The sequence below is a fragment of the Anabrus simplex genome, chromosome 2 (assembly GCF_040414725.1).
Source record: "Anabrus simplex isolate iqAnaSimp1 chromosome 2, ASM4041472v1, whole genome shotgun sequence".
Classification (NCBI taxonomy): Eukaryota; Metazoa; Arthropoda; class Insecta; order Orthoptera; family Tettigoniidae; genus Anabrus; species Anabrus simplex.
Window position 1 is genome coordinate 1,123,523,218 of NC_090266.1, and position 24,350 is coordinate 1,123,547,567.

Genomic DNA, 24,350 nt, shown 5'->3' on the forward strand with positions numbered 1-24,350 from the left:
CTTACACTCAAGTCACGTTACACACATTTCGACCAAACCTTTGCTACATCAAGATTAATAGTAATACCCTTTAACCATTCACTCATAAAATTATGAGATCATATTATTTCCTGTCAAGTGTATGAGTACTCTAGAGGTGGTTTTCTATAAATAATACTATTGTTAGACATGCAGTGTGCCTTGAAAGAGTTTATCCTTGTTACAGGAGGATGGTCTCAGCACACATTCAAGCATGTGCTGCAGAGTATGGTCTGCCTCGCCTTCACACTTGTTGAAGTAACCCATCTCGCTCAGGTCACTTTGGATCTGCCCACACCTGATCTCAAACTGTTTAGTGATTTCCACATTGTCCAGTTCTCTTTGTAGCCAGGTGGTAAGCATTCAGCTGCTGCTGTCTGTCCAGGGATGTTGGGAGACCTTGTTTTCTATAGCTGCAATCTTGCTTCTTTGGCTAATCCAATTAGTTTCTGTGATGTACGTAAGAAACTGTTCCTTAACTTCAGTCTCTGAGCTGGGGTACATGACCATGTAGTGGATGAGCACTTTCTTGTTCACCTCATGTCGAATATGTGGTGGTGCATTCCCTGCAAGCTGATAGAACATGTCAACTGGAGTAGACTTGAAATAGTCTGTCACCAACCAACAGGTCTCATCGAGAGCCACATTCACCTGTTTGGTGTGAGGTGATTAGTACCAAAAGGAACATGCATATTCTGTAACGGAGTGAGAAGGAGCCATGCTGATGTGCAGATATTTTGTGGTTGACTACCCCACTTCGATGCAGCCAGTTTGCGCAACAGGTTATTCCGGGTGGAGACTTCCTGTTTACAGTTCATACACTTTTCTTGAAAATGAGAGCTCTGTCAAGCGTTACTCCCATATATTCTGGAGTGTCACAGAACTTTAGCTCGATACCTGATTACATGACTTCCAGCTTTTGATGTGCTTGTTTGTATCTCAAATGAAAGGCACAAACTTGTGTCTTTGCTGGATTAGGTCTGAGCTGATTTGCACTATAATAGCTGGATAAGTTTTCGACGGCAGCAGTGAGGTTAATTTCCGCTGTTTCAAAGTTGGTGCTTTGTGATTTTTGGCAAGATCATCAGTATATAAGAAACTTCTGGTATTTGGACTTATTGGCTTATCATTTGTATATATGTTGAACAGTATTGGAGCCAATAAGCTTCCTTGAGGTAGACCACTTTTCTGTGTTCTTCATTGGCTATGCTGTCCATGGAAGTAAACGAAAAGCTGCGATTGTAGAGAAAAGTGGCGATGAACCTTGTAAGCGTACTGTATTTTTTCAGACGGAAGACTTTAGGCCAGAAGTTGCTGATGGCTGACAGTATCATATGCTGCCAATAAATCCACAAAGGCTGCACCAGTAACCTTGCGGGATTCAAATCCGTCCCCTGTAACGTGTGTGAGTTTCAGAAGGTGCCCAGTGCAGTTTTTACAGGGACGGAAGCCTGCTTGGTGTGGTATAAGTACAGGTAAAATGAAATTGAGAACCATTCTTTCCAGTAATTTGTAGAGGTGTGACAGAAGTGCTATGGGTCTGAAAACTTTTGGATGGTTCCCTTCCTTGTCAGGTTTCAGTAGGATCATTACTCTGCTCTTCCTCCATACCTTTGGTATCTGACTTCTGCTCATACAGTTGTTGAAGAGCTGCAAAACCTATTTCTTGGTTTTTGGTCCAATGCTTAATCTGTTCTGATCGAATGTCATCCAGGCCTACTGATTTGCCATTTTTACATTCTTTAATAGCCTTATCCAATTCCATCATGTTGAAAGGAACAGTGAGGTAGTTCCTGTTTTCTATGTACTCTATTCGTATTTTGGGCGTTCTGAATTTATAGGTAGGCTTTCCATTCAGGAGTAACTGATGTGTTCTCCATTGCTATATACTTCAGTTGTTTCTTCGCCGAAGGGGTTTTCTTCGAATGTTCCATGAACTAAGCAGCTAGGTCTGAGGTGAGACCTGGGATGTATGAAGTCCGACAACCATGGGGTATGGATCTTCTGAGCATTTCTTCACAGCTTCAGTAAATGTATTGTAAGCTTTGGGTTTTAGTTTTACAGTAGACACTTCAGCATCCAACATTTCTGTGAACCTCGGCAAGTCAGCCTTCTTGAAATTATATCTCCTGCAGAAAGGTACATTCCTGTGTCTTACTGTAGCTTATACTTCACACATTATTGGTCTGTGCTGCGTGCTTAGTATTGTACTGCAGACAGACTTTAGACACTGCTAGCTGACGTGGTCACTGCTGAATATAAGATCAGGGTTATAACTTCTTCTCCATCTACCACTGCTAAAGGACACTGGTATTTTAGCATCGTGTATAAGAGTCAGCTAATTTATCTTGGCCCATTCTTGCAGTGCAGTGCTGTTCTCGTCATTATACTCATAGCCCCGAGTACTATGGCAGTTTTAATCACCAATAACTATCTGTGTGTGTTGATTCTGGAAATGAGAAGGTTTCTCGATTGTGAATTCAGTGGTGAGTGGCTTATAGAGAGATGAGATTGTGCAGTTATTGATCTCTATGGTGAGATATTTAATATCATTTTCCTCTGTGAAAGCTGTGGATAGAATCTGAACATGAGGTTGAACAAAAATAGCACTTACGTATTTATGATGGGATCTTTCAACAGCAAGACATATTCCATTTACTTTTGGTTGATGCATTTCACTGCCGCCTCTGTGTGTCTTCTGTACACACAGGATGTGGCATCTGTGTTAACTGCATAGATCTTGTAACAGGGAACAGTGAGGTAGTTCCTTTTTCCCATGAACTCTATTCGTATTTTGGGCGTTCTGACTTTATAGGTAGGCTTTCCGTTCAGGAGTAACTGATGTGCAGTTTGGTTTGCGTTGATGTTAGCGTGCCCAGTTATCTTTGTAGGATTGTTGTTTAGGTGCTTCAATAGTCTATATACTTTGTGACTGACTCTTGTCAGGTCTAGATCTTCTACAGTCATGATCCACTGATCCCTTTTTGCTGCACATAGAAAGAGGACATAAGACAGGTAAAATGAGATTGAGAACCATTCTTCCCAGAGATAATTGTTAACTGTGGCCCTGAGAAAGGCCTTCTTGGGTGATGTTACTGTTTTGAAAGGTTCAGCGGGCATTGCCGTTGTTCAGGTATCGCCCGATTTCTTATAAATTTTCTATCAAGTCACTATCAATTTGTAATGTTCGGGGAGGCACATTTCAAGATTCCCAATAACACTAATAGTAATACTGTACAGTACTGTCATTTACTTCTTCCAGTAATCCTGCTTGGACACAACTATTCCTGGAAGCGTGGTTCTCAATTAAAATCCAGGCACGGCAAATAATGTTGAACATTTCTGCATCACTTTTTGCTAGCAAAAAAGGCTGAATGTCCTTTACTGCTGATATGTCATGTCAGTAGGACGTTACATAACCCTTCTTCATAGTCTTCGTTGTAGTCATAATCGCCATCAGTTTCTGTTTTCTTTTATTGTGAGTGATTGGTGATGAACTCTTCAGTGTTTCCTAACTCCATCTCTATCTCAACTTCTAGATCAGTGGCCACATAATCTTCTGCACTGACATTACCAAAATTATACAGCTTGAGAGTTTGTTGTAGCACGTGAGTATTTTTTATTATTATGGTTCCTTCATCAGGGTGTGAGTCAAATTTGCCTTTGTGAAAGCATTGACGTACCGTATTTGGTGACTGCTTCTGCAATCCAAATTACAGCATTGAGCACACAGACATAGTCAGTTCGGTGGCAGAGGCGACTGATTCCATGTTTGCAATGCTGCCATTATCGATTTTCTGTAACTAATCTTAAACAGTTAATATCGCCCTGGTCCATGGGCTGAGTTACACTATAAGTATTCGGCGGGAACCATGCAAGCTTAACGTTAGATAGCTCTGTTGCTGGATGGCATGTAGCATTGTCGAAAAATAGAATGACGTTCCTGTTTTGTTGCTTAATTCTCAAGTTGAATGACACCAACCATTATTCCATTAGGTGTAATGTCAACCATGCTCCCTTGTTGAATTTCCAATTGATAGCTAGACTCATTAAATCAGCATTTTTGAAGCATCTGGGTTTTGCTGGTTTTCCTATAACTAATGGCTTTTCAAGTTACCCAGAAAGAAAAATACACAAGAAACTGTCAGTCTCTTGCTAGGTACTGCTCGGAAAAATATTCCTCTTTCCTCACCATTAGATTAGCTATGTTCTGGGGTTATTAGCCTTTAATTAGGGGTAGCCAGTTTTTGAAGTCCAGTCTACCAATGTTTCCTCAGTGACATCTCCATAGCCTCTCCGCAGACCTCCTTCAACACCATGATATCTTTTAAAACTTTCCAACCACCCATTGGAAGCGGTAAAATTTTCCCTTCCAAGATTTTCTGCAACTTCTCTTGCATGGGTTTGTAGGATTGTCCCTGATAATGGACACATTTCTTGCTCTTACACTAACAATCCCTTCCCTAACAGTTTTGTTTATTTCCTCATTCCCAGTTGCTCTGAACTTTCGTTGTACTGTTTTGTTTCCCAATAACCACTCTTCATTTAATTTTGCCTTTTCCGTAAGAATGTCGTAGATTTGCATTTTTCCAATCTTAAACTTTGCTTCGATCTGCATAACGGAAAATTTGTTTTTTTCCCTAGCTTCTAAAACCTTAATTTTTGTCTTCAAATCTAAAACCATGTTTCTTTCCTTCCATCACTTTTAGAATTACACTATAACTACAGCACAAAGTTCTGCATTTGCTAACTGTAAGCACACTAAATCTTTGACCTTTCTAGGAAAAATGCACTTCATTGTTAAGCAGGCAGTGTCCCCACCCTCCCAAATTCCTGCGTTCCATTAGTCAGCAACTCATTATGGTGACTAAATTGGATAAGGTATGAAGAAGGCCCCTAAGATTTCTGCTTCAAGTTTTGGCCTTTCAGCATTCCTACAGTAAAGGATGTCCAAACTACGCAGAATACCCCTGTTATTATCTACAGATAGAGTCGCCGCCTTACAACCAGACAGTCCTGAGTTCATTTTCTGGCTGAATGCTATCTCGGCCATCCTAGATCCATTTGGAATATACATGTACTGAAAAGTGTAGGGAAGGAAATTTACATCCTTTTTTCTGTTATAGTCTCAAAATTTCCTTCCATTTCCATGACAGACACATTCTGCTAAATACAATGAATGAATATTAATGAATATTAAGCCATTTTTCACAGGACCAGGAAAATTTTCTGATGTGGACAGTTTTCCGGTTCATAAAGGTTCCACTAAAGGCAGGTCTTACTGTATTTCCATTGTCCTCAAATTGTATATTTATTTAATTCTCTAATCACCCTGCTGTTATCTTTTCAGAAAAATTACGAACACAGTGCAATGACTGTGATGATGAAGTTACGAAAAATGGCCAATCATCCCTTACTTCTTCGATATTACTACACAGACCAGATGATTGAGAAAATGGCAGAATATTTGGCAAAGAATCCCCTGTACAAAGAAAATAATCCTGAAATCGTCTTAGAAAATTTGTCTTTCCTGTCTGACTTTGAGCTCTATAAGCTGACTAAAACATATGAGGTAAGCATCATTTTTAAATTATAAAAATGAAAATTTTATGTAAGATATTATACATAGAAGAGTGCAAAATAAATCGAAACTTTGTGACATTTGTTACTAACAACATGTAAGCTTTTGTAAAATACCTCCTCCAGTTTATGTGTCTTGGATAGCAACATAACTTCTGCTAAATTAAGTCATATACAGATAGGGGAAACAGAAAAGGAATATACAAAATAGGATGAACATAAAGGCAGGTCAGTGTGCAAAGAGGGAGCAACAGAAAGAGAAGACGAGGACAAACATGAAAATAAAAGAGGACAAGGGCAATCTCCACATTTTCATACACTGCTGTGTTTGAATTGATAGGGAAGCAGCTACAAGCTGATAGATCTGTTCTCAGCTCCTGATGAGCTGTAGCTGCTTCCCAGCTTCATCGGGAGAGTAGGCATCAACACTTATCTGACTACTAGAAATGCTGTGAAGTCAAGGATCCTGAACAAGAATTTAACAATGGTTTTTTGTGAAAAACTCTGAACACAAAAGTGCTGTGACAAATGCAGAGTATTATTTACAACACTTCTTGTCAAGTATAATATTTATGTAGAATACAGTGACCATGCTGGACACCTGTTCAAGAAAATGATTCCAGATTCAAAAGTAGCTTTCCAGTTTGGTTGTGTTTGAACAGAAACTGCAGCGCTAGTTAGAAGTTTGGCTGGTACTATACATACCCTCTGCTACTCTCCCTCCAAACTAGCTTTCATCACACATGGCCTCCACAGTTCACCTTCAATCAGCTTTAAACACACGTATCGAGCCTAACCTCTTTTGGGCAGATGGAGACATAAGTAGTCAGATGTCATCTGTTAGTTCAGTTCGACTTATAAGGTGCTTCAACCTTGCCTACTTTTAACGTTGCTAATAGCTGTCGTTTTCATTCTAGGAATAATCAACTACGGCACAATCTTTCTCTGTATGTGCGCTTACAGTCAAATATTCCGCCTGCCTCATAACCTCTTAACCAAGAATTATCAACAACACATCATCACGCCAACATAAGAAGAGCTCGATCATCAAATTTTAATGGAACTATTACGTGTATTAAACAATTTTATCTTCATTTCAACAGAACTAAAAAGCTAAATTTTAGGAACATTCTTCGAATTTTATCATGCATTTTAACTTGACGTATTCAGTAACCCGAATCATATTTTAATGTTTGTTTGTGACCTTGTCTTACTCATCTTACAAGTATTTTAGGCTGATATGTCAAAAAAGAAGGACAAAACATGTCCGGATGTTAATTGTTAATTAAAGGTACTATAGATGAAACATTAACAGGTAATATGGGTGAGGAGCTTTACCATATAGGTATCATATTTTGATATGGAAACTAGGCAAATTTTAACAGTCATTCTTACAATACCAGTATTAAATGACAATGCAAGAGAAGAAATTTTTAAAGTTTGGGTTGTTGACCTGTACGAAAGGAAAATCCCATTGGAAAATTGTATATGTTTTGCATGTGACAGCACTATGACTGATGTCTCCAAAGGCTTAAGTTAATTTGTCTGCAAGGCAATACAAACATTCAGGTACCTTTTTTTTTACGTTGCACCGACACAGATAGGTCTTATGGCAACGTAACGTTCAGGTACAGGGCTGTGTCTGTCATCTTGAATATTTAGCTGCTCAAAAGGGCTGTGTGGGCCAATGACCTTCGACGTTAGGCCCCTGAAAACAACAAGCAAGCAGCAAAAGGGCTGTAATGGTCTCGAGAATGTCAATATTGAATAGTTTTAAATTCATATTTATTACCACTTGCAAAAGAGGTCCAAGAGGCAAAATTGTCAACAAGCCTCGTGTAAATATTGAAATACATTTCAGCTAGGTGGTTACCTATGTTGCAATGTGTACATCTTAGAGCAGTGGAACAACTTTATTCCCAGTTAAATTGTGTTTTCAGTTACATCATTTGTCACTTTGTGAAGGTATCCTCAGTTTCAGAATCTGATGGTAATTTATTTGATTTGAAATTTGCTTCTTTGAAGCTCCAGCAAAATGACAATGAGCTGGTCATTGGAGCAAAGACAAAGGCATACATGAGGTAATATTCCCTAAATGAGGTCAAGTTGAGAACTTTCTATTCTGATGTCCAGCTGTTTTACACTAAAACTTGTCAATATATTGTAAACAAATGGAATATTTAGGATAAGTTTTTGGAGCATGCTGAAGTAGCTGGTGTTTTCCAGCATGTTTCCTTTTGACAAGGATGAAATGGTTGATAGAACTTGGTTTCATATTTGAAGAATCACTTATGCGTCTGAAACAAGAAAGTATTCTTCACTAAGCAAGCTGATGTTGGCTATGCTCCTGGCTCCACAGAGTAACTCTAAAACGGAGAGAATGTTTAGTATATATGTTTCATGTATTACATTGTCTGAATGGTAAGAACTTTTTTTTAATTGCAAGTCCAAGTATATTATTTCTCTCTCTCTCTCTCTCTCTCTCTCTCTCTCTCTCTCTCTCTCTCTCTCTCACACACACACACACACACACACACCACACACCCACCCCCCCCCCCCCCCCCCCGTCGCTAATTTTCATCCATTACTATTTGCTCTTCTTGAAAATTGGTGAAAATTAGCCTCTCTTTCATAGATGGGGTTACGTAGGATCCATGATAGAACTGGGAAATCAAAGCTAAGTAGTTTACTCCTTGATGGTGATAATTTTAGTTGGTTCTAAACATGGTATTCTTTGCTTTCGACCACTCCTTCCTTACCTGCTATCACCATGGTCCAAATGCTAAGGTTATTGATCAGCTGAGGTTTCATACTTTAGATGAATTCTGTGCAGTATATATGAATCACCTTTTTCTGTATAGCAGATTACAGTTGTAATATATTTTACTAAGTAAATGGAGATTGAGGGATGCTGTAATAGAAACAGCAAGGGAATGCCTAGGAACAACTGTGTGTAAAGATGGGAAAAGGCGTACATCTTGGTGGAATGATGAAGTGAGAGCAGCCTGTAAACGTAAAAAGAAGGCTTATCAGAAATGGCTCCAAACAAGGGCCAATGCAGATAGGGATTGGTACGTAGATGAAAGAAACAGAGCAAAACAAATAGTTGTTGAATCCAAAAAGAAGTCATGGGAAGATTTTGGTAATAACCTGGAAAGGCTAGGTCAAGCAGCAGGGAAACCTTTCTGGACAGTAATAAAGAATCTTAGGAAGGGAGGGAAAAAGGAAATGAACAGTATTTTGAGTAATTCAGGTGAACTCATAATAGATCCCAGAGAATCACTGGAGAGGTGGAGGGAATATTTTGAACATCTTCTCAATGTAAAACGAAATCATCATGGTGGTATTGCAAACAGCCAAGCTCATGGGGAGGAGGAAAATGATGTTGGTGAAATTATGCGTGAGGAAGTGGAAAGGATAGTAAATAAACTCCATTGTCAAAAGGCAGCAGGAATAGATGAAATTAGACCTGAAATGGTGAAGTACAGTGGGAAGGCAGGGATGAAATGGCTTCATAGAGTAGTAAAATTATTGTGGAATGTTGGTAAGGTACCTTCAGATTGGACAAAAGCAGTAATTGCACCTATCTATAAGCAAGGGAACAGGAAGGATTGCAACAACTATAGAGGTATCTCATTGATTAGTATACCAGGCAAAGTATTCACTGGCATCCTGGAAGGGAGGGTGCGATCAGTCGTTGAGAGGAAGTTGGATGAAAACCAGTGTGGTTTCAGACCACAGAGAGGCTGTCAGGATCAGATTTTCAGTATGTGCCAGGTAATTGAAAAATGCTACGAGTGGAATAGGCAGTTGTGTTTGTTTCGTAGATCTAGAGAAAGCATATGACAGGGTACCGGGGAAGAGATGTTCGCCATACCGGGGGACTATGGAATTAAAGGTAGATTATTAAAATCAATCAAAGGCGTTTATGTTGACAATTGGGCTTCAGTGAGAATTGATGGTAGAATGAGTTCTTGGTTCAGGGTACTTACAGGAGTTAGACAAGGCTGTAATCTTTCACCTTTGCTGTTCGTAGTTTACATGGATCATCTGCTGAAAGGTATAAAATGGCAGGGAGGGATTCGGTTAGGTGGAAATGTAGTAAGCAGTTTGGCCTATGCTGACAACTTGGTCTTAATGGCAGACTGTGCTGAAAGCCTGCAGTCTAATATCTTGGAACTTGAAAATAGGTGCAATGAGTAAGGTATGAAAATTAGCCTCTCGAAGACTAAATTGATGTCAGTAGGTAAGAAATTCAACAGAATCGAATGTCAGATTGGTGATACAAAGCTAGAACAGGTCGATAATTTCAAGTATTTAGGTTATGTGTTCTCCCATGATGGTAATATAGTAAGTGAGATTGAATCAAGGTGTAGTAAAGCTAATGCAGTGAGCTCGCAGTTGCGATCAGCAGTATTCTGTAAGAAGGAAGTCAGCTCCCAGACGAAACTATCTTTACATCGGTCTGTTTTCAGACCAACTTTGCTTTATGGGAGCGAAAGCTGGGTGGACTCAGGATATCTTATTCATAATTTAGAAGTAACAGACATGAAAGTAGCGAGAATGATTGCTGGTACAAACAGGTGGGAACAATGGCAGGGGGTACTCGGAATGAGGAGATAAAGGCTAATTTAGGAATGAACTCGATGGATGAAGCTGTACGCACAAACCGGCTTCGGTGGTGGGGTCATGTGAGGCGAATGGAGAGGATAGGTTACCTAGGAGAATAATGGACTCTTATGGAGGGTAAGAGAAGTAGAGGGAGACCAAGACGACGATGGTTAGACTCGGTTTCTAACGATTTAAAGATAAGAGGTATAGAACTAAATGAGGCCACAGCACTAGTTTCAAATCGAGGACTGTGGCAACGTTTAGTAAATTCTCAGAGGCTTGCAGACTGAACGCTGAAAGGCATAACAGTCTATAATGATAATGTATGTATGTATGTATGTATGTAATGTATGTATGGAGATCAAAACATACTGGCCTTCGTTTCAGAGGACTCTGGGTTTGATTCCTGACCAGACTGTGGGTTTTAACTGCTTGTGGTTAATTTTTCTGGCTATGTGTTTATGTTTGTCTTAACGCTTAGCCCTGGTCCTGCAATACTTCTCAGGGTAACAATCTATTGGTACCCTGAATTATTTACATGGCAGGTGTCTTCAGCTACCATGGAATACTTAGGAGTATGGTTTTAACTTGCATTTTACTCAACAGGAATCACTGTTATAATATATTTGTACATATTCTTTGACTTGAAACACGTTCTGTTTCCCAGTTTGTTTACATTGTGAATGGCGACAGCAGCAAATGGGTGCTCGGTATTCTGCATATTTATGCGATTTATTGGGGGTGTTTTTAAGCAGTATCTTAGGTAGTATATATAGTTTATTCATTAGTTTCTTAGTTAACTCAGTCTTGATATAATTTTCAAAATTAGTGCAAGTGTAGTATAACACGCTGTCCAGTACAGTTCCTTCAAGTTGCCAGTGCACATAACCTGTGTGAGGTGGCAAAGCAAAGTGTGCGTTTAGCTGACGATTATATAATGGAATATGTAGATTATTATTCGAGTGATGGTGATAATCTTTCATCGGAACTTGAAAGTGAGGATAGTGATATGCAGAATTTTGCGTTACCAGATAGTGATGTTGGTAGTGTGGACAGTGATATGGACGATGAATATTATGATCACATCTTAGCCTCAGAGCAACCCATCCCCCTTCCACATCGGTGCCATGAACTGACAGGACCCAAACACATATGCCACCACAAGATTCACCTACTATTTCCTATTTCAGTTTGTTTTGTTTTTTTACCTCGGCCCTTCTAACATTGATTGTCGGGGAAACCAATCATTCTGCCCACCAGTTTCTCACTAGAAATAAAGACAATTTCCACCACTTCATAAATGGAAGGATGTGTCCAACTCATTGGTTGAATGGTCAGCATTGAGGCCTTCGCTTCAGAGGGTTACCTCCCTGTGGGTGGGGGACGCAGATGAAGAGTACACCCACGGTATCCCCTGCCTGTTGTAAGAGGTGACTAAAAGAGGCCAAGGGGCTCTCAACTTGGGAGTGTGGATTGGCGACCACGGGGCCCTTAGCTGAGTCTTGGCATTGCTTCCACTTACTTGTGCCAGGCTCCTCACTTTCATCTATCCTGTCCGGCCTCCCTTGGTCAACTCTTGTTCTTTTCCGACCCCGACGGTATTAGAGCATTCGAGGCCTGGGAAGTCTTTCATTTTCATGCCCTTCGTGGCCCTTGCCTTTTTTCATCCGTTACTTCATCTTTCGAAGTGACGGATCCCTTCTTTCTTCTTATTTTCTCTCTCTCTTTACCCCTGTGGGTGGGGGATGCAGACAAATAATACACCCACGGTATCCCCTGCCTGTCGTGAGAGGCGACTAAAAGGGGCAACCAAGGGATGATTGAATTAGAACCATGAAAGTACTTTTGATTCATACCATCACGCGGGGAACACCATGGGTTGCCTGTACTTGCGAGTAGTATCACTATATTAGGTACAAAATAGGTTTGTGATTAATAACAGAAGAGGGGGTTCTCCTGGGGGTTTCCAGTACCCGTGCATTGTACCGATGTGAGCAACACCGCGGGTCTGGTCGTTGCCTGTGAGTGTTACCGCTATATGAGCGACACCGTGGGTCTGCGTTGCCTGTGATTAGTTCCCACTATGTGAGGAACACCACGGGAATACCGGCGCCCGTGACTAGTACACCTAGGTGAGGAACTTCATCAGTTTGCGTTGGCTATGAGTGGCGCCATTGTGTGAGAAACACCATAGGTCTGCGTTACCTGTACGAAGTACGATAATTGTGAGTAGTACCATCTTGTGTGGAACACCGTGAGTCTTTGCTACTTTTGATTAGTACCCCAACATGACAAATACCATGGTTCTACTTTAATCGCGACACGTACCATTCTGTGGGGCCCTAGACATGGATTTTGGACCCCTTTAGACATCAAGCATCCTCGATTCAGGATTATGCTTTATAGGTGGTCCCTTGGTCAGTAATACTATTAATTATGACCTTTTTTTTTCATCGGAATCACTGTTTTTTGTTTGTTTATTGTTTTTTTGTGTTCATGTCCATCTATTCACTCTTCATGGCATTTTCTTATTTTGGTCAGTGGATGATTTTGATTTTTTGTTGCCATTTCATTTTGTACCATTAGGGGCCGATGACCTCGATGTTAGGCCCCTTTAAACTACAAGCATCATCATCATCATCAGAGGGTCATGGGTTTGATTCCCAACCAGATCGAGGATTTTAATCGTGTCTGATTATTGGTATTTTTTGTTTGTCCCAACACTTTCCTCTTCATATTCAGACAATGCACTACACTTCCACCCACTACAAAAACATGCAATAGTGATTACGTCCCTCCATATAGGGTTTCTGTCAGGGAGGGCATCCGACCGTAAAACAGGGTCAAATTCACACACATGCACCACAGATGTGGGAAAAGCGGTAGAAGAAGAAGATGAACAATGACTGAAATTAGAGGCTTCCTGGCATGTACAGGGTGAATGACTTATACAGGGGTTCTCATATAAAGTAAGACTGTTAAAGCGGCATTTTTATTCTCCGATATGTAAGCTGCCGTATGAGAGGCACCTGCTTAATTCTTGACCTTGCAAGCAGCCTGCATGTGCTCGACCTGGCAAGCATCAGTCTGCCAGTCTGAATCTCAGCTGTCAACATGGTGAGACAGTTATCATTGCAACACTGTATTTTCATATGTAAAAGTTCTGGTTTCATCGTAATGGTCATGTGAACAGTCATAACTCTTGCTGTTGGTATGCAGAAAATCCTAATGGTATTTATGAAGTCCCTCATTATGATAGGAAGATTGATGTTTGGTGTGCTGTTAGTGCAAGACGAATAATTGGGCTTTTTTGAGATCATAGGTAATAAATTTCATATTAATCCGTATTGAAGAGCAATATAGTGTAAAACAAAAGCTAAAAGTTACCACCTATTCAATACTGTTTGTTGTAACCTTAAAAAAGGTACATATATTTGTTGAAACTATTTTCGGTCTTACCAGAGACCATCATCAACATCGTCAGTCAAAATCAAAGTAAAGGCAAGACATGAATAAACACTTTTTTAAAAGATATATATGTGAAGCAAGCATGAAATTCAAGACAAGTGAAGATTTTATAAACACTCATCCAAAGCGCATGTCGTGTGCCAGCTCTCAGCTTTCCTCCAATTGGAAGAATGCACCTCACAGAAGACCAAGTGAAACACTAAAATATTGGCATTAGAAGAATCTTCTAGAACTTGTCACCTTGGTGACGTGTTTCTAGCCCACTCCCACTATATTTCGAACTAGCATTATCGCTGTGGAAATTGGTGTCTGTTGGAATTTATTCAGTCTTATCTTCCACCACTATTTTCTGTGGGACTTCATGTTACTAATTTTTATTTATGTCCTCTCCATCCTAGGGGCATTGTTTTATTGTTTATATTATTCTTATGTATTTCTTTAAATTTCCACGAAGTGAGATCTTTTGTCCTTAGTTGTGGTGTTACATTAAGAGCGAGTCTACGCCTCTCCCTCTCCGGCGAATCACAGCGCTCGGCCATTTTTAGACTGGCTTCTCCTGGGGGTGAGCTTGCCCGCCATGAGTTGTTGCTTAAGCGTAACGAGAGCAAGACGTGTGGTGCCCACGCCAACTTCTGGCTTCGGCATACATCATGAATCCTGGTTAGATTGGTCTAGTGCGAGGGTTTTCAGCCAGAGAAAATTATTCTTGTTTGTGTCAGAATTCATCCTTCTATTTTTAAAATATTGAAATACCTATTGGATTATCTCATCTATGTGAGTATAGTGTTACGGACGCCAAGGAGTTCAAATAAAGGGTTTGTTTTTTCAGATATTTCATTAAAGTTGAGAATTGTGTCATCCACCTGGATCAATTCTTTAATCCCGCTTTCAACAAACCCTTTATTTGATCTATTAGTTCTTATTTTCAATAAAAGGAAATTAAGTACTCTAACCCCCTTCTTTCCCTCCATTCCACATCCCTCAGCCCCACCTAAAGCATTTTTTATTTTATATATTTTTTATTTTTATTTCTTCTTTTGTTTAATTTTTTAATTTTTTCCTCCATGTTTGGTTTCACCCTGTTGGAAACAAATAAACATCTCAACTCTTTTGCATCAACATCATTGTGCTCACACTTGTTTCAGCTGAGCTGAGTTCTAGAAGATTCCTCTAATGCTGATATTTTAGTGTTTTGCCTGGTCTTCTATGAGGTGCAGTCTTCCAATTGGAGGAAAGCTGAGAGCTGGCACAGGACATATGATTGTGATGAGTGTTTTAAAATCTTACTTGTCTTGAATTTCTTGCTTGCTTCATATATATATATTTCTGTTTTTTCTTTTTATTCATGCCTTGCCTTTACTTTGATCTTGACTGTGGTAAGACCGAAACTAGTTTCAACAAATATATGTACCTTTTTTAAGGTTACAATAAACGGTATTGAATAGGTGGTAACCTTTAGCTTTTGTTTTACACTGTAAATGCAGAGAGATACCAAGATGACATTTTGATGTCGTTCTTCCAACAGTTAACAGAAGAAGAAAAATCGTATAGGTGGATTCAACAAGAATCAGCCCCTGCTCATAGAGCAGAAGATTCCCTTCTTACAACCTCTGAAGTGTTTGCAGACAGAGTGATCAGTGCTGGTTTATTTTTCTCTTGTTCTCCAGATCTAATAGTGTGTGATTTTTACTTATGGGATAAAGTGAAAGAAAAAATGTATCGAACAAATCCTCACTCATTGGAGGAACTGAAAGAAAACATTACAAATGAAATCAGAAGTATTACAGTGGCAGAATTCACTCACATCAGGCAGAAAATTGTTACCAGATACAATGCCTGTACAACCCAGGAAGGACGACACTTCCAGTATCTTTTATAAGGTTGGATTTCATATAAGATCATATACATGTTTAAAGGAGGACGGCTACGCACGACATAAGTTCGGCTGAGGCAGCTGCCTTAGCGCAGAGTAAAAACACCGTGCATTCATCTTAGTTTATATGAGAGACCCTTTATACAGGTCAGTGTGTTGTGTGTTTGAGAATTTCAATTCTACGACTGTGGTGTAAACCCCTTCAGTGGGGTGAATGAATGAAAACCATTTCAGTTTGGCTGAAACATCCTTATGTTATTTTCCTCAAATGGTTTGACCCTACAATGCAGGAAATTCTGCTATTCTTCAGACCAATAACTCAGAACATTTTGTTTGCTCCGAACAGTTTCAATCATGCTGATCGGGCCGATAACCTAGCAGTTAGGCCCCTTTAAACAACAATCATCATCATCATCATCATCATCATCTGAATAATCAGATCGTTTCTGTGCACTGGAAGATCTTGATGAAAATTATCCCATACATAACCCCATAAGAAGTCCATTGGAGTCAGAGTCATTTCACAAGATGTCCGACTCTTTGGCTGAACGGTCAGCGTACTGGCCTTCGGTTCAGAGGGTCCCGGGTTCGATTCCCGGCTGGGTCGGGGATTTTAACCTTAATTGGTTAATTCCAATGGCACGGGGGCTGGGTGTATGTGTTGTCTTCATCATCATTTCATTCTCATCACGACACGCAGGTCACCTACGGGTGTCAAACTGAAAGACCTGCACCTGGCGAGCCGAACCCGTCCTGGGATATCCCGGCACTAAAAGCCATATGACATTTCATATCACAAGATCGCAGAGGCCATTCTTGTGGACAATGGAGACCAATCCATCTATCTTGATACAATTATTATTATTAAACTAATGTTGTAACGCTCCACCTTTTTCAATACTATAATATGCAATATTATTGAATTACATTACTAAACTAGGGACTAACAGCCTTGGCTGGCCATCTTCAGCCTTAATGTGATACATCTAATAACTAAACAAATGTACAAACACACAATTGATATTAAAATCTGGGATGAACTATGTGTAAAATCTGAAAAATAAATTAGGCTCTAAATTCTTAGCATCTTGAGTATGCTCATCATCCAGACTCTTTCTTGTAGTAATATTCATAGAATTGTTAGTGCCATCACTGCTAATCATTACAATCTCAATTGCAAAATGGGAACTGGTAAATGTTGATTCTGAAGTCAGATCATCAATCACCAAACCTACTTGAGTGGTGTTAGCAGTATGCAAACCACTGGACACCACTGTAAATAACCACCAGCTGGCGCAGAACTGCTAGATGGTGTTTCCACATCGACCACCGTAAATAAAATGAAATGTTCCCGTAGTGCTTGTTAAAATCATGCTGAAATGCTGTTGGACATTGTCAGGACGGCACATGAAGATATGGTTAAAACTAACACATTCTTAATTTGTGGCTGGTATAAATTTGCAATTCATTGTGGTCTCCTTGAAGTTAACCTGAATAAATGATAGATAAAATTAGATAAAATGAATGAATAGAAGGGGGAGAGAGAGAGTGTGTGTTAGTCAAATGGCATAGGTTATATGAGACTTACCTCTCGTTAAGGCATGTAATGCGTGGCGTATTGTTGTGCGCCTCATACTAACGGTTGTGAGATTCAAAGGAAAAGGAAGGGTGGGGCAAGGAGAGAGAGGCGGGCCAAGAGGGAGGGGATTGGGCAAGGGGAGAGGTCAGGGAAAGGAGAGGGGGTGGGTGGAGGGGAAAGGAGGGATTAAGGCAGGGCCGAAGGATGTGGGTAAAGATATGGCTGCTGAGGAAAGGTGCTGTGAATATTATGAAAAACTGAATTATGACTTGTTGGGAATTAGAATGTCAAATATGATATTTGTCTTTTCTGAAATTCCATTAAGATTATGATTCGGGTTAAAATATTGATCTACAGTATATGTATGAAGCAGCTTTCAGTAATGTTGATTTTGAGAATTTCTGTATCTCGTTTTATGTCTGTGAATTTGTGATTATAGTCATGCATATGCTGTCCTACAGCTGAAAATTAATTGTACTTCAGGGCATTGATGTGCTCCTAGTACCTTATATTAAAATTCACCCCAGTCTGTCCGATGTAAGAAGATTTACAACTGTTGCAAATAATTCTGTATACTTCTGATTTTGAAAAACTATTGAACTTGTTTATAGATGTTGCATTATGTAAGACTTGTGCATTCCTGTTGTTGGTTTTGAAAATTATTTTTACATCATCCTTTTTAAAGATGTAAATTAGTTCGTTGAACGTAAAGATAGAAAGAGAGGAGTTGTCTTTTATTAATTCTTTTTCAAAGTGGTAGAGGGGCGATATTTATATTTATTGATTATATTTTCAATAAAGAAACTGTTGTATCCATTAGATTTAGCTATATTACGAATGGTCTTCAACTCATCTTTGATGTCTCTTTTAGACATTGGAACATAGAAGGCTCGGTACACCTTGCTGCTGTACACTGCTTGTTTGTGAATTTGGGGGTGTGAAGAATCTTGACAGATTGTAGTGACTGTTTGGGTGGGTTTTCTGAAAATCTTGTATCTTAACCCTTTCAGACCATGTACGCACAATTGTGCGGGTTTGTATTTTATGTATGTCCGAGCTTATTTGACGTGTTATTGGCGCTTGACCGGACTGCAGTGCTTGTGCGTGACACGTAGCATGTACTTCAGCTGTTTTTATTTAGTACTTGACCACCAAGGGGCAGGAAGAAGAGTTTAAAAATACGGTTCATTAGCAATATGGCGGGAAGCAGTAATGCCTAAAGTAAGTATTTATTTATTGCATTCATATTAATCTAGAAGCTTTACTGAATATGAGAATATAATCAATGATGTGTGTAAATTGTGTAGCAAACGTAAATTGTGAACTTACAACATCGTACGTTAATACCATGAGGTTTTGAATGTTGATACGCACATATGTGCGGGCTAGGTTTCCTTACAGGCAATGCATGCAGGAGTGCTGGGTCCGGTCACAAAAAGGACTGTGAAAGCAAAACTCATACTCTACATGAGAAATGTAATGTATAAGATTTTAATTGTTTAAAATCATTCCACACTGTAAAATAGAACATTTGATCATGTACATGTGCATATTCACATGTACTGAGTTGAATTTTTTTAATTTTTAATTTTTTGCAAGTAGTGAATGAAGTCCTGACACGCACAATTGTGTGAGTTCTATTTTTCAGCTGATAGTTCTTATTTTGTAAAATAAACTGTAAAAACATGTATTTGAGAGCATTTTAGTAAGTTTTTGACGTTTTGACACCTCCAGATTTCTTTCAGGTCTGACGACAAGTTGCTGCTGCCAAAAGAGCAGTAAAAGCAAAACTCTTCCTCAGTGTAGAAAATATAACGTTTACTTGTGTTTGAACGAAGATTTAATTGTTTTAAATGATTTACCACTGTAAAATAGAACATTTGATCATGTATTATATGTATATTCACATGCATTGAGGTAATTTTTCTTTTTTGTAAGTAGTGAATGAAGTCCTGACACGCACAATTGTGCGGGTGCTTTTTTTTTTTTTTTTTTTTTTTTTTTTTCCAGATTTTAATTTTAATTTCGTAGAATAAACTAAAAATATATGTATTTAAGAGCATTTTAATCTCTTTTTGACGTACAAACAAAAATTCACACCGCCAGTTTTCTTTCAGGTCTAAAAGGGTTAAATAGCTTGGGTGCCTGATAGTAGTGAAGTCTAAAAAATTAATTTTCCGTTCAATTTCGTATTCAAGTGTGAATTTTGTATGCGGGTCAATGTTATTTAGATTAATGAGGGTGGTAGCAGCGTCTGTGATGCTCTCATCCATAATTACTGTGGTTTCATCTACATATCTTGTCCAGAAAAGGATGTTTTCAAAGTTATTGTTATTATTATTATTATTATTATTATCATTTTTAGTGTGTTCCAAAAAATCCAAGTAAATCTCAGTTTAAAAAGTTTAACATTCAATCCAATCCAATCATTCTCTCCTCTCATTCGATATTGTAAACATTTATCCTACCGGGCGAGTTGGCCGTGCGCGTAGAGGCGCGCGGCTGTGAGCTTGCATCCGGGAGATAGTAGGTTCGAATCCCACTATCGGCAGCCCTGAAGATGGTTTTCCGTGGTGTCCCATTTTCACACCAGGCAAATGCTGGGGCTGTACCTTAATTAAGGCCACGGCCGCTTCCTTCCAACTCCTAGGCCTTTCCTATCCCATCGTCGCCATAAGACCTATCTGTGTCGGTGCGACGTAAAGCCCCTAGCAAAAAAAAAAAATATATCCTAGCATACAAATCTCCAAGGTATATCCCGTCATTCAAAACAATGTAAGCAAATACAGCGACCTAAGTATATTAGAAATACAGGATTTCATGTCTCTGCTTAAATTAGTTATAAACAACGATTTCACTTTCGATAATGTTATTTATCAACTAGAAGGATTGGCTCTATGATCGCCGGCATTTGGTATCTTTGCCAAGTTCAACTAACTAATTTACAAGGTCACCAACATCTTTAAAAAGCATGATGTAAAAGTAGTTTTCAAAACCAACAATAGGAATGCACAAGTCTTACATAATGCCTCATCCATAAACAAGTTCAATAGTTTTTCAAAATCAGGAGTATACAGGATTATTTGCAACAGTTGTAATTCTTCTTACATCGGACAGACCGGGAGGAATTTTAATATAAGGTACTCAGAACACGTCAATATCCTGAAGTACAATAAATTTTCAGATGTAGGACAGCATATGCATGATTATAATCACAAATTCACAGACATAAAACAAGATATGGAAATTCTCAAAATCAACATTATTGAAAGCTGCCTTATACATATTGCACCTGTCCAGGGCTCCAGTGTATAAGTAATTATTTCAAGTCACAAACATGATGGCTGAATGGAATATGTTAGATGAGACCTTCGGAAACAACCTCGGCATCAAAGTCCCATCGCCCCTACTTCGTAATGTCCGCGACTAAGCTCGAGAGCAAACGGGTCGATAGTCTGTTCAGATTAATTAGCACTAAATTAAATATCTATAAAGTAGAGGAATCTAAATGTAAGTGGAATACAACTTCACTGCTAAATTAGAAGAATGGTTTTCCATACTTTAAAATACGATCTTTAATGAACTGAGAAAACACACATTAAATTCTATACGAGAAGATATGCCATAGAAGTTTATACTGGAAAATATATATTAGATTTATGATGTGACTTAGATGTATTTCAGTCCATGTCTGAACCGCATTTTGCATTTCATAACCTTACGATATCTTCTAGTTAATTAACACTCACTAATACTCATTATATAATTACACACGGATTAAAGAACAAGTACATATAATAAAAGGGGCTGCCTGGCCGAGGCGGTAAAGGCGTGCTCGGTTCGCCCGGAAGGACGTGGGTTCGAATCCCCGTCAGAAAGTTGTAGAATTTAAGAAATGAGATTTCCACTTCCGGAGGTGCATATGGCCCTGAGGTTCACTCAGCCTACACCAAAAATGAGTACCAGGTTAGTTCCTGGGGGCAAAGGCGGTCGGGCGTAGAGCTAACCACTCCACCCCATCGCGTGCCGAGTTTAACAATGGTGGATGCCTTTACCTTCCACTCCTCCAAGGGCCTTCATGGCCTGTACGGAGGTGACTTGGCTTTGCGTTTTTCACATAATAAAAGGCACATCTCGCAACTATTCATTATTCCTGTACCATGGTTTCATATTTCACAAATTTATATTTCATGTTGTCATGATATTATGATTGAGGCGTTAAACAAAGCTGTAATAAACATACTTCCGAGACACATGAAAGTCATATCGCAACATTAGCCTATTAAATCCTATCTGAATATATTTATAAATTACTGTCGCACAACGCTTGTTTCATCAGGATATTAATAACACTATTTGACAAGACAGATTCCAAACAACGTTGTTTCTTGTGGGACAACACATTCGACAAACAATACCAGAACACAATGTACAACATGAACAATAACAATCGTCTGAAAGAGAAACACATGGAATACTACATCTATATATATATATTGTACCCGTAAAAATGTGTTCATATCTTTAAGGCGCTTGATATTAAATGAACGAGCATGATGCTTAATCTCAGTTGTGGCTTTATCATTGGAGCTGGTACAGAGAGAGGTATAGTTATCAAATTGAGAGATTATTTTGATAAATTGAGTTTATTGATCATCAAAAGCAAGTTCATATCACCTTCATACAGCAGCGTGGAAATGTCGTGGCTGGTTGGTACCTCCAAGTCCTGGGATGGTGCTGGACATCGACTGGGCAGGGACCACACCTGCTCGGATGAGGAGTTCTGGAACGTCTGGAGGTTCTGGAAGTGTCTCGACGTTCTGGAATGTCTCGAAGATTGGTACGCGTTCCTGGGTTCGATTCGAGACGTAATTCACACCTGAATTTCCTGTACGGCACTCCACACATTCAGGGCACTCTCTGAACAGATATGACCTTTTAATTATGATTACTGCAAAAACGTTCTAGAATAATCACTCGAAGAACAAGTACTGGTAGAAATGCAAGTTCATAAGGCAAGCTCACTGTAAGTCAAGATGTTCTAGAGGATAACTGTTACTGCAGTCCTAAATGCACAGTTCTGAAGGTTGAAAACATATTGGCAATGAACTGAATAAGTAGCACTCGGAAACTGTCCTGTTGCATTAATAAGCGAAGTGAATAGCTATTAAAGAAAATAATATTCGAAAGAAAAAGTCTGACTTCATAAATTATGGATCGCTCAAAATACTGGAAAGTCCTAGGCTTTCGGGAAATGCGATTTGCGTATTCCGAATTGTCACAGTCTTTAAGAATCAAAACATAAGTCCCTGTGCAGCACTTGGAAAGCATTGCATATTTCACGATTAAACGTAATGTTTAATGTCCCCTAAGTTCAATGTTCCAGAAATTGATTCAAAATTATAAGTTCGCGTAAGTTCAATGCGATACACAACACACGCGAAAATTCAATCGTCGTCGAATAAGTAAGTCCTTATGTGGCACTTCAGAAAAAAACAAAGTTCCAATGTGCAAAAATGTTAAAGTCCCAACACGACACTCGAAGAAAATAAAGTTTCGATGACAATGTTCCAGTATGTCACCTTGAGAAATGATAAAGTCTTATCGCGACACTCAGCGAAAATTACTAAGTTCCAGTGAGATGCTTCAGAAAAAAAAAAAAAAAAAAAGTTCTTATATGGCACTTTAAGAAAACATCAAAGTCCAATCACGACACACGAAAGAAAAACAAAGTCCCAATGCCTCAATATGACAAAGTTCCAATACGATGTCCGCAGAAAACAAAGTCCCATTCAGGCACTTCAAGAATATGGCAAAGTCCTGATACAACACTTAGAGAAATACCGAACTTGGATATCGCAGACTGTCGACTAGAAGTTCGACACACACAAGACTTCTCTTGTCACCCGTGTCACAGAGACGGCGGAGTGACAGACACTGAATTCGTAGGTCGGGTGGTCTTCCTTTTATACACGTTCGCATGGAAGTGTCTAGAACTCGGGTACTAACTACCCTTATAACTTCTATAATACTCGGTGGATTTTCTTGAAATCTGAACAGATGATGTCTATTGAAAAGGCTTTTAAGTTGGCAGTGTCAAAATAGCGATAAATTAGCTCAAAGATGTACTTTTGAGGACGAGCTGGATCATTACCATATATGGTAGCGGAGAGCTGGCTTACGGCGGCCACGTCACTCGCTGGGTACGTCACTGCGTTCGGCGGGCTGCCTACCTTCCATCTCGCGCGAAGTTCAACAAACATACTTCGAACTTCTCTCGTAGGGGTGTTCCCGGTACAATATATATATAAAATAAGAGTTCTGTCTGTACATTGCTCAAAATTTGAAAAGAATGGTATTTATGTATCGGTCATGTCCACAGTAACAAGGAAATGCACTTTTTACTTTTCCGTAATTTCTGTCTGTCTGTATGTATGTATGTATGTATGTATGTATGTATGTATGTATGTATGTATGTATGTATGTATGTACACGCATCACGAGAAAACGGCTGAAGTGAATTTAATGAAAATCGGTATGGAAAGTCGGGTGATAAACCGCTACAATCTAGGCTATAAATTATTTTGTTCACGTTGGGTGAAATGGTAGTTTAGGGGAAGGCCTGAAATTTAATTATCAAATATTTATGTTATTAGTGGTAATGACTTAACGAAAATCGGTATGCGAATTCATGGTAATAAGTTGATATAATCTAGGCCCTCAATAACTGTATTCACGAAGAGTGAAACGGTAGTTTAGGGGAATGCCTAAAATTTAATTCCCAAATATTTATATTATTAGGGGTCGTGTCTTAATGGAAATCGGTATACAAAGACGGGGAATAAGTCGCTACAACCTAGGCTATAAATAATTGTATTCACGAGGAGAAAAATGGTAGTTTATGAAAGGCCTAAAATTTAATTCTCAAATGTTTGTTATTAGTGGTCGTATCTTAATGAACATTGGTATGCAAAGTCGGGGAATAAGTCGCTATTATCTAGGCCATCAATAATTTTATTCACGCTGAGTGAAATGGTAGTTTAGGAGAAGGCTTAAAATGTAATTCTCAAATATTTGTTATTAGTGGTCGTATCGATAAATACTACATAACTAACATAACTTTAGTTATGTAGTAAGTTAGTCTTATGTCTTATACATTGTTACCGCACCGCCTATAATCACAGAGATATTCATGAATTTAGATTTTTGTTACTAAGTTCA

General features: G+C 39.0%; 1 protein-coding gene across 1 annotated transcript in view; it reads left to right on the plus strand.

Moving 5' to 3' along the window:
• Positions 1-24,350, plus strand: part of Etl1 (SWI/SNF-related, matrix-associated actin-dependent regulator of chromatin, subfamily a, containing DEAD/H box 1) — a 308,851-nt gene that overhangs the window by 201,186 nt on the left and 83,315 nt on the right. The window contains exon 13 of the mRNA XM_067139725.2: positions 5,369-5,590. Within this exon, the coding sequence (XP_066995826.2) occupies positions 5,369-5,590 (222 nt within the window). The remainder of the gene's footprint in view (positions 1-5,368; positions 5,591-24,350) is intronic.